This window comes from Tribolium madens, unplaced genomic scaffold (genome assembly GCF_015345945.1).
Source record: "Tribolium madens isolate multiple individuals breed KSU strain unplaced genomic scaffold, Tmad_KSU_1.1 Scaffold_3;HRSCAF=73;Tcas5.2_LG2, whole genome shotgun sequence".
In the NCBI taxonomy this organism is placed as follows: Eukaryota; Metazoa; Arthropoda; class Insecta; order Coleoptera; family Tenebrionidae; genus Tribolium; species Tribolium madens.
Window position 1 is genome coordinate 7719406 of NW_025401006.1, and position 12317 is coordinate 7731722.

The following is a 12317-nucleotide window of genomic DNA, read 5'->3' on the forward strand; positions in this document are numbered from 1 at the left end:
CGAGCCATCAGTCTCAATATTATTTAGTCCTAATGATTATAAATAATCTTGATACGTTTAAAATTGGTGCCAAGTTACGAAATTGACTTTTTTATTTTTTGTAACTAAAAAATTACAATTTGCATATATATGAACAGACGTATTCATGTACCAATACATTACAAACAACTTGTCTCAAATATAAAAATAACTTGATTGGCGATTGATCACTGTCATTGTATACAGTTAGAAATATTAGCAACGCATTTGCATTTTAAAAGATGCACCTTCAGGTCAGGTTAAGGTTTTTTCTTTTTGCACTTCGTAAAATTGAAGGCTTTTTGAGCTACCAAACACTGTAATTATTGTAGATTACTAGGTGAAGGTCAAAGAATCTGCCTATGGTGTGCGTTCAAAGACATTTCAAGATAAATAATGACTGTTCCATTTAACTACATTGACTCTAGTTAGCCATAATGGCCCTGATTTTCAACAAAGAGTTTCGGTTTTAGTCTCACTTAAAAGATAGTATTTATAGACTTTGACGTCCAGGTATGCTAATCGCAGAATATTTTCTACTTCAAATTGATTACTTCAACTTTTCAGTATGTTGCTTATATTCAAATTGGTCATGTAGTTAATTAATCATGTTATGTAACAGTAGGTAATGAGGTATTGAAGACACAATATGAAGAAGAGTTTTTTGTTGGATTGGTTAACAATAGGTGAAAAAATGGGTCGAGAGGTCGCAAGTAGCAAAAGTCAAAATTTAATTTGTCAGGTAGCAAAAAACTGTTTAGCAAATTAATTATCTTTAGTCTTAAATAGTTTTTGTTTTTAATTATTTCTGGTTTAAAATTTATGTAAAATTACTGCAAAAATTTTATTTACTTTTAGTTATGTATAGATAAATTTTAACGTTGAGGCATATCTTGTAGAGATAACCCGCATATAAAGTAAAGCTTTCTTAAATCCACAATTGACTTTCTTCAAACTTTAAAGTTTTATTATAGCACAATACTAACTAGAACTTTAACTAAGATTTTTTTCAATTTATCGAGAACCACAATAAATCTAAATTTAGAAACAATGCTTTACTTACTAAAATAAACTCTTCGAATTATTGAAAGTAGCAAAGATTTTTATTACTTCTATGTTATCTGTAGAAACTAGTATGTGTTCTGTTTTCTCAGATACAATGTGTTAAAGTACCAAACTTTCTATAAAGTAAAAAACATGTTTATTTAATTTTGTAGAATTAATTGTAGTGTGAAGCAGCTCTTGATCCAGAGGCATATTGTGAAATAAATATTTTTTTTAAGTACAAATTATTGTTTTACAATTATATGTGACGTTTTTTTTATTTTTTCTATTTGGACAGATTATGCTAATCAATAACAAAATTACTATATTTAAAAACTTATAATATAATTTAAAATGTTGAAACAGCTTTTTTTTTTTAAGCTTTATGGATTTGAATTAGGTAGGCTCAAGGCAATGTTGGTAATTGAGATCTAAGTGTTTTATTAGAATAATGACTTTGCATTTTCCGGTGGTCTCCTCTCAGTGAAACTTATCGACAGCTCGTGAACTACCAAAACCATCCGGAAGTCTTAGTAAACAACATTTGCTGATGGAAATCTTGTATTAGATCGTAAGTCAGTCTCCTCCCGAATGTCATTGCTGGTGCATAAAGCCGCATCAGATCTATTGTTGAAAGTAAAAGGACACAATTATTATTCATTTGTAAATGTCAGTGGTGGCCGATATTCAATATGGTGGGAGTCACCGGACCACACGACATACTTGATAAATGATGTCTGATTCTTAGGATAGCTCTGTTTTTGAACACTTTTGCGATGTGCTGTTGAATATTTTAGGTCTTTGGTGGGACGTGCTTCCGTCTACTCTTCGTTTACATTTGGCGACGTTTCCAGACATGACATGTTTTCTTTCCCTCCTATTATAAATAATATGTGCATTTCGAGCTGTTTTTCCGCGCTTCCGGACCGCATTACGCGACATTAACTCAAGAAACGAAGAAGCCGATGCTAATGGATCATCGATTTGAATCGCGACTATTTACAGTCGAATCAATATTATGACTTATCTACAAAACGCATCTTTTGTCAAATGATCGATCGGGCTGTATTGTTTGCTTGTTTGACTTGATTTCTCCAAAATCGATGTTGCCGATAAATGCTGGAACATGTTATGAGTCTCTCGAGGTTTCTGCAAGTCACCGACTTGCAACTGCAACTCATTCAGGTAGAGTGGAGGTTCCTGGCACTGAAATGAGTTTGTTTGTTTCACGATTTTCAGCCGATCGATACCTACCAAACTTGATCAAAATTTTTCAAATACCAAGAGACGCTTACTGTAAATACCGACAAAGTAATTTTTGACATGAGAACGTCTCACCAAACTCGCAATAGTCTCAAGAGATGTGAATTTGCAGCACAAAAGGTAAAGGGAAGTGCTTTCAATACTATTTCAAAGCTCCGACAAAACATTTCTACTGAATTTTCAACTGAAATGTGTCCTGTACGTTTTTAGATTCTTTACTTTTAATGGGCGTTTTATTGATTTTCTATTTAGCTGATGATTCTGTCCGCGTTATTTTGCTTCATTTACTTCTTCAGATTGTTCCTATTCATTAACTACCGGAATTTTGCTTCTGCTAACGGTTACACGGTCATTAGATACAGTTTCATGATGTCTTTATTTATAATTCAACGAAATTTACTCAAAGTTTTATTCTATTAGCGCTAATGATGTGACAATAGACAAACTTATTACCTACTTACCTAGAACAATAAAAGATACATTAATCCGTTCATTATTACTAAAGCTATAAGTTAATAAAAGTGTTAATAGGCAAATATCAATTAAAAAAACAAATACCTATTTAAATATTTGTAAAACGATTTATGCTTTCTCTAATAAATATTTATTATTCAAAATTACTTATTTTTGCATTTTTACTATAAAGATTTTATATTTAAATAAGTAAATTAACTGACGTTTACACACTATAATGTTATGGGCAACGTAAGTTTGCCTGCAGTTTATATCCACTGTCCCTAAAGTCAAAATAAAATAATGAAAAATTCGTGCAATATGGAGATTTGTGGATAAAATGTTACATAGCACTTACTTCCTACAAGAAAGAATTTTTGCAAACACGAATTCGTTTTGTGAACTCTATTTTTTACGTATGCAACAGAAGCCACTTATACTTGTACTATAAATAATTGTTTAAACTTCAAAAAAGGATTAAGGTTTATTTCGATAAATTTAATTTTTATTTTGAAAAAGATATTGGAATTTTTGTTAATTTTGAAACACATCTCAAGTGTTTGGAAATCAATGAAAATTGATATTAGAATATAATCTAGGGATTTTGTAAATTAAAAAAAACCTTTCACTTCAATATTTACATTATAAGTATATATTACAGAAATTTGGTTTAAAGGAGGTACAGAGAATAAGTGTAGAAATTTGGTAAAAAAATATTTCTTTAAACCATTAGTATTAAATATTATACAGGATGTGTCAGAACTCGCGCCCCAAAGATAATCTTCAAGGAAGATAAAATATACTAGGAACATAAAAAAAATGTTTAAAAAATTCTATCTGTCAAAAAAATTTGACAATTATTTTTTAACTTTTGACATTTTTTATGTCAATATTTAATGATACTGATGATCTTGTATGTCTTTTTTATAATTATTTAATAAAGGTACAAAAAATTTTGGTAATAAAAGCCACAAATAACATTAAGCAGAGTTACAATTTAGAATACAGTCTTCTTGTTTTCTCTTCAAATAGCCTGTAGCAAAAAATCTTGAAAAAAAATAAAATTTTGTAACAGAAATAAATAGAGTCAAAGTGTAAAATGTAAGCTCTCATAACTTCGAAATTTTTATAAATAGAATTCTTTTCCATGTTCTTGGTATCTTACCTTACATGGTATTTTTCTCCGGAGCGCAAGTAGGTACTGGCGCACCTTGTATAAAAACTTATTCAAAAAATTTTACTTATTTTGAGTATACCTACCTATCTATACATTTGAAATTGTTTTTTTTAATATAATACCTAAACTTATACCTATTAAAAAAATCGTGATCTTGATAAGAAAATTTTGCATGAAACACCTACAAATGAGTATTAAGCTTTAGGAAATAATCGAAATTTAGGACAAGTCTCTGGATGTTTACAAGTTTTGGAAATTATAAATTTAATTAACAGTGTTTGAGTTATACTTAGTATCTTTATATTATGATGTCATTAGAAATTTGCACTCAAATTAATTATTAAAAACAGAAATATCTTTGTGAATTAAAATCGATAGATAGTAAATAAAAAATCAGAAACTTAGTAGAACACTAACTTGTTATTATATAAAAATATTGCTTAAATAGCTTTAAATAATTGCTTTGGAGTCTACCTAAAAATAACTCCAACTTCCTGTCATAATAATTAATGAAAAACTTGTCACATTTCAATTCCACCCAAATGTATTTTTCTTCGTAATTAGACGTTTTATCTCGTGGCAAATTACCAAAAAACCAAAATTTCCCATCAATGCTCTCGCAGTATTTGGGAAAATATTGAAATTCCCTCGGGACGCACATGATGACGGCGCTGAAGACTTCTTCTCGTTCTCTTTTTCTCCCATGAGAACCCGAAGGAACTGCGCAAGAGAAACATTTGATAAGCGGCGACGTGTAGAAGTGGGAGGAGTAAAGTATAGCGAGCTTTTCACCATCCTCCAGTTTATACGCGACCAGTAAAGGGAAAGGTCGTGTCTTCTCTCGTTTCGCGTCTTCAATTATAATAAAAGCTCGTGACTCTCTTTGTACGTACTAAGTGATAGACATTGGAAATAATGCGGTTATTTAGTGATCGAATTTTTAGCGAAATTGTAGTGATTTAGAGGCTTTCTAGCCGACCGCGTGTATGTGAGCCCCCACCTCTCGTCTAAGTAGCGTCATCCATCATGGTCGGTGACGTCAGCCGTTGCTATTGGTAGGGTCGCGTCACGTGGTGAGTTAATTGAAGGCGGAGTCAGCGCAAGTGGTATAGTAGGGGAAGAGAAAAAAGAGTCACTAGTGCGTAGTAAACCCCCCACCGTATAATCCACGGCACGCTATTCCGAAAGCTTTTATCGAGAAGTGAGGAAAAATTAATGATGAGCTCGTTTTTGATGAACCCGGGGACGGCGTTACCGACGTATCAGCAACCCCAGCACATTAGTGGTGTTGTCGTCGATCCTAAGTTTCCCCCAAGTGAAGAGTACAACCAGAATAGTTACATCCCACCCGGAGGAGACTTCTTCGGTAACCACCACATTCAACAGCAACAGCTCCAGTACGGATATCATAACCATCAAAATTACAACTCAAATGTGCTAAGTAACGGATATGGGTATGGTAATTACTACCATCCGCAAATACACTCCCATCATGGGCCACCCATACACCACCAAATCAGGCCGCCGATTTTGCACGACACTCAGCCTATGTGTGATAGTTTGCAAAATTCCCAACCACCAGTTACAAGTTCCTCGAACATTCTTCAAAATTTAGCAGACATTACGCCCAATGTTACCCCAAATTGTGATGTGAAATCTAGTGTGTGTAGCCCGGGGTCGTGTCATCAAGACTCAAAGACTTCACCCTCTGGACAACACCTTCAAGAGTTAGGTTTGCGACTCGAAGATGGCAATTCCGATGAGCAAGACGACGGGGATGACGGCCAAGGAAGTTCAACAAACAACGACGAAGATGACGATGATGAAGAAACCGGAGACAGACAAATATACCCTTGGATGCGCAAAGTTCACGTTGCTGGAGCTTGTAAGTCACTTGATTTTTAACAAATCGACAAACATTTATCTATTTCGATCGGTTTAAATCTCACTAAAAGGCACTAAATGACAATAGCTCGATGTAAACAACTCGTGTCTCCGAGACCACAAAGGTAGAGTTACAAATCGACGGTCGTTTACAAATAAAAGATTATAAATTGGAAGTACTTAAAGCTTTGTGTCGGGACAAGAGTCTGGGACGAATAACTTATTGCGGTCGCATCTTCCCATGAACATAGACCGTCGGATTGATGAGATGAGATAAATAGCGTGTTTTGACTTTTGACACTCGAAACGCGAACTTCAAGGGTCTTTTACAAATTGACGCTATTTTAAAGTGATTTTGGAGTATTTATTGACTTGAGGGGCTTTTTGAAAGAGCATCTTTCACTTATACATAGCATAGATAACTTTGAAATGGCCATATAATTTAAAATTACTTCTGTTTGTATATTTCAAGCAAAAAGTATTTTTTAATAAAAGCTTTTAGTGTACTTAATAACTAGTAATAAACAACTGTTGCAACACACAACAAAGTACCTATTATTACACACACTTGCGCACAGCCCTGTTTTATATTTTACCCTTACTAGAAAGTACATAGGTAGTTTCTGTATTAAAATTTACTTTATGATTTTAAATCAATGTGTAAAATGGAGTTATAAGCAGGTATGTATTTTTAACTTTTTTTTTTAATGAATTAAGGAGATATACCTACCTAGTAGATTTTTTTATTGTTTAAGTTACAATACCTACTTTTGTTTTGCATTTTCAAATAAATGTAGGAAATGGTTTTTACTTGCTTAATTATTTATGTTTACATAATATTTAAATATTTACGTTGTAGGTACTAGTAATAAAACATTAATAACATTTTTAAAACCAGTCACAAAAGTCTTCATTCAGACAGTAATTTCGGTCATTTTGTGACAGGATTTTTTATCAAAATGTTTTTTTATTATATTGTTTTTTGTATAATTGCTTTAACAATAAAGATGTAGATTAATAACTACAATTATGACGTATTTGTATTTTCACAGTTTTAAAGGTTTTAGTAGTAACACCAAAATTTCGCACTGCATGAACGTGACTGACTGTAATTATTATTATGCCTACAGTCTTACAAATTACCTAAATTTATAATATTAAAAATTACATGCAAGAAGTAATATGATTACCTAAAGCTAAATAAAAATTTTGGCTATTTTTATCTTTGCTTTTCTGAAGTCACTTTGTTTAAGAAAAATTTAGAACGCATTTACCAAATTTATTATTGCCATTTAGTGTTTGTAAATACAGGGTGATTTTAATAATTGTGCAAAAATTTTAGGAGCAAAACAGCCATAGAAAGTGTCTTTGTAATAAAAAAAAACAATAAAAGAAATAAATATAAAAAAGAAATATAATCCTTGAGGTTAATTTTTCAAAATCTGTTATATTATTTTAAAAAAGGAGTCAAAAATAGTAAAAACAGCTACAGAAAAAAGTTTTAACTTCCTTTAAAAAAAAACAATAAAAAGATAAATTTTTGCAACTATGTATTTTTTTTTGTCAAAAATACCACAGAATTTTATTACCTAAAATGTTACCGCGTATTAGCAATGTAATCTTTGGAATAAATTACTTACCTACTCAAAAGATGCAAACTTTATTTATACCCATTGCATTTTTTGACGAATTTTCTCACGCTTAAATGGAGCTTTAGTCTTTAGTCTTCTACCATAAACATTCGGATAAGAAAAGTTGATGAGTTATTTTGATATCTTTCGAGCTGTACCTACCTACTATCACCTTTTAAAATTTATACACAACTACTAAAATCACCCTGTATAAGTATTACTTATTAAGTATAAATAAAAAAATGCTATTTACAAAAACTTATTTATTCTCTGTTTGTGTTTTTAAGAAATAATATAATATGACGAGGACAAGTTGGAAAACAACAATCATTATTTATAATCAAAACAAATATTTAGCATTATAATTAAATTAAAAATAATCATTTTGAAAATCTATCTATTAAAATTATTATAAAAGTAAAACATTGATAATAAACTTTTGCTTAGGTATAGTATAATGTTAATAGTTGTGCTAAAATTTTAAGTCTAGGTCTAAAAAAGTCGAAACACTTGTTTTATTCAAATGTTTAGTTATAGTTTTTAAGAAAAAAACGTAAACTATAAAGCTTGCTGTGATTTCCACAGCATTCAAAACCACTAAAAATACTTTTGAGAGGTTTTATAGAATAATTCAACTTGTATTTTAATCTTTATAAAGTAATTTTTCGAGTTCTAGTTAACGTACTGTCATATAACATACGACTTAAACCAGTGAGCCTACTTAATAAAAAAGGACTTTTTGATCGCTTTGTATTTATAGAAATTGTGTCTTAAGTAAGTACTTACATAATGTATCTAGAACGTTATATATGAACGTTATATATTATATATGAACGTTAGGTATATTGAAAAATGAATTAGATATATTGTGATGAAATTTAAAACTGAATATTTTTTTAAAAACGTTAAAACAACACATAAATAAACAAATTGTCAAACTGAATATGTTATGTTGTAACTTGAATAATGGATACATAAATATTTACTATTTTATGTTTTAGAAATCTATAAACAATATTAGATAAAGTTAAAGTTGCTTAGTACGTCTTACAACAAATAATTATTAATTACCTACAAACATATTTTTAATTTGATATCTAGGATCGAAAGCTATTATCAGTCACCATGTACCGGGTGTCCCAAGTTTTAGGGCCGGCGCAAAAATAAATATTTCTAATTATTTGAAAAAGAATTTTGATAGTGTAAAGGATAACTATCCTTATTTAACTAAATACACTTCAATTTGATGTTTTGATATTGTAAAAAAAATTAACGTATGGTAATGAGACCTTAAAAATCAAATTTGGAGAAAAAAAAATTAATTAACTGGAAAATTTACTACCTACATGACAAAATTCTTTGATTTTTTTCTGTGGTACATATTTGTGAAAATAGAATAATAAAAAAAGTTGATAGGTTTTGAATAATTAACATTTTAATATTGAAAATCTGAAACTTTGAATAATTTATGTGGGGTTTGCGGTAATTGTTGATCAGGCCAGATAAAAGAAAAAGCTCTGCACTGACGTTTATGACGAATCGGGCACTATTGTAAAGCCTTCGCTTTATTGTCAATGCATTATCATTGGCTCATCATTTCAAATTTGGTCATAAATAGTACCTATTTCTAATTTTTAAAATTGAAATGTTAATTACCAAAAAAAAATCTATCAACTTTTACATTATTCAATTTTTACAGTTATCACCAGAAAAAATCAAGAAATTTTATCATGTAGAAAGGATTTTAATTAATTATTTTTTTTAAATTTGGTTTTTAAGGTTTCACTGACAGACGCTAAAAATTTTGAACAATATCAAAGCATCAAATTAGGTAAAGTCTATAATCCTCTACCGCGCTAACATTTTTTTTTTAATCAATTAGAAATATTTATTCTTGCACCGGCCCTAAAAATAAAGACGCCCTGTACATCAAAATACAAATTATCAATGTACAAATTATTACTATACCTAAGTTATTAGAAAAATGTTTTAAACACTTTCTCGAATTTTAATGTTTGTTTCTTTTCTGTATCAATAATAACTTTATAAAATTTTATGGAAGTCTTACCAGAAGCAATCGCTACGAATCTTATTTATTTATTACACGCGAAGGCAGGCATAATTTCTCTATTTCATGCTTCACCTCAGCACACCCGTCGCTCTTATAATTACATTTTACTTTTTAGCACACGCATTTCTTCATAATTATTATTTACACTATAAATTATAATTCGCTTTGTGGCAGTGTAACAAAAATCTGAATCTCATTACAAGCCTAACAATTTTTCAATTTCCCCTGCCGCAAATGTTCGTACAGTAATATTTAGACTATTGTTGCGGTCATACACATTCATTACATTTATTTCGAAATAAATGAGCTCATAAAAATGCATACAGATCAAAAGATAATAATAATTAGGTCCGCAAGCGATGTGTTAAAAACCTTTAATAAAACTCCTGTCGTCTATATATATTTTACAAGGGATCACGTTACAGACAGAAGCACACTGCTGAAATTTATGGCCAGCCATAACATTAAATTGCTCCAAGTTAAGGAGTCATTTGTAAGCTCTCGTAACCACGTGCCGGCGGTTTTGATTACATCCTTATTAATCGGAGATACTCAGGGAATTTTATTATTTATCATGTAACAATCTCAAACATCCTGTTTTAATAATCGTTTTCGTCTTTTCAGTTTCGAATTCGAATGATTTATCAGCAAGTAGCAGTAAGTCATTTTCAAACATTTTTAACCAATCAGTGGTTTCATGTCAAATATTTTTGAAGAAAAGTGTGTCAATTAGTAGCTGAAACAAAACAGAAACTAATTTTGACATTTATCCACTGATGTCTTATTATAGCTTTAAGAAAACGAGTTATTTTTGGCTGTAATATGTTAAAAATATGACGCGGATTTTAATTTCGTTCAAAAAATTTAAATTCTATTTGTAAAATTAGATTTAATACAAAAATAATGTAACGTTTGAAAAGTCGTTGGTTGCTTGATGCACAACCTACGAGTATGTTTTAATGTTTTAAAACCTGAATTTTATGGCAATTGTTTATAGACACAATAACAATGTTTTTTTATTCATTTAAAACATTGTTGGTTCTTGTAAACATCATTACCAATATAACAAGTTTTTGTATAAAAATTTGAGATAACAATCAATTTTTTGTCTGTTTTATTCCACAGTCTGAAGGTGGCAATATTCGTGACGAAACACCTACAAAGCTAACACAATAGTCCTTTAATATTTTTCTAAATGCAGTTAGTTTTGCTTCTTGTGCAATACCAATGCACTACAAGCTATTACACACGAATAATCAACAATCTACTATTATCCATTGAGCAAGTCACTTATACAAAAGAACAATTAATCTAAAATAGAAAGAAATACTTGTAAGCAATTTTTCTTATGCAAATAAGTTGAACTTTTTTTCTCTCATAATGACCCACATAGTGTTGCACACAGCGTTAATACATTAATTATTAATTACATTATTTAAATATAATTACATTATTTTAAATTATTATAGTTATGTCAAGTGATTCTATACACTCTATACACTCTATCTCTATTGTAAACAAAATGACTACAAAAATTATCAAATTTTTCTGCATAGCAACTCAAATACTCCTCAAGGTTATTTTTTATTAAACATTTAGCCCTCATTGTCTCATCTTGGGTCTCTTGAAAGTTCAATTTCCGGCTGATTCTCTCCTAGACCACACCAAATCCTGACCTTGCTATAACCCAGACCGTCGGTGCAATTGTTGTTTATGTCAATAATGTGCATAATCATCGTTTGGGCACTGAGAATGAGCCTCGCTTTGTGAGGACTTACCGACGGCCAAAAATTGTTTATCGTTCGTCTATAAATTCGATCGAACCTTTCTAATTAGAAGCATTCAAAACGCGAAGAGCTCGTTTAATAGCTTATTTCGAGTAAATGGGAGGCAGAACCACGACTTATAATTTACTATCAAACGTTTATTAATCAGTTTAAAATAAAAACAAAAGAAAAGAATCGGTCCTAATGCAGCACCTTGAGAGACACTTTTCGTATTTTTTGTTATTAATCACGTTATGCAAAATCAAATTTTGCAATAGTTATTATAACTGCGGGAGGCGTTACAGGTGAAGATTTTACTTTTTAAAGTAGCTAATCTAAACGCGGTTACAATGCCATCTTGCATAAGGTGTAACGTGACTCGGCAAAATATCACTTTCTTTGAGAATCGAAATTACAAAACTTGCAAAGTTCATCGTTTCAGTGTGCGTGATATGAAAATATTTATACATGCGATAATGTTTTTCAGTGGCAACTGTTGTATTGACATGAAATGAGGAACAAGTGTGTCTGAATGAGATACAATTGAATGGATATTGGAACATGTTTTTAAACAAATTTAGTTGGAAAATATTAACAATTCTACAGTAACGTTTATGTTAATAGTGTGTCACCGAAAATGACAACTTGTTTTTCATTTATCATTATAATCAATTTTGTTGACAGGATTTTATTTACGTGGTAGTCTAATTGTTAATAATGTTGGATTATTGCAATGTCTCTCATAAAAATGTTTTAAATCAAAACGCGATTTCTAAATAAATTTCGCAAAATTGACTTTTGTCGCTTTGTAACACTGCGATATTCATGCCAAAATTAAAAATTCAATTTAACTTTTATATAGTAAAAATTTCAGTTTAAGATTTGTGTAATTTAAAAAGCCTATATAAAACAACCAGTTTATCAGAAATTTACGTAAAAAAAAATAAGAGCCTATTTAATTGTAATCTAATTTTCAATCACGATTAATTTGACGGTGAGCAGTGCAACCT

General features: G+C 30.4%; 1 protein-coding gene across 2 annotated transcripts in view; it reads left to right on the plus strand.

Annotated features, from left to right (window-relative positions):
* Positions 1-4783: 4783 nt before the first annotated feature.
* Positions 4784-12317, plus strand: part of LOC123008127 (homeobox protein Hox-C4) — a 10927-nt gene continuing 3393 nt past the window's right edge. Inside the window, exons 1-2 of one of the 2 annotated variants that reach the window (XM_044403755.1) lie at positions 4784-5840; positions 10166-10198. In XM_044403755.1, coding sequence (XP_044259690.1) covers positions 5171-5840; positions 10166-10198 — 703 coding nt within the window. In that variant the 5' untranslated portion in view covers positions 4784-5170. The remainder of the gene's footprint in view (positions 5841-10165; positions 10199-12317) is intronic. The other variant, XM_044403757.1, reaches the window with a different exon arrangement.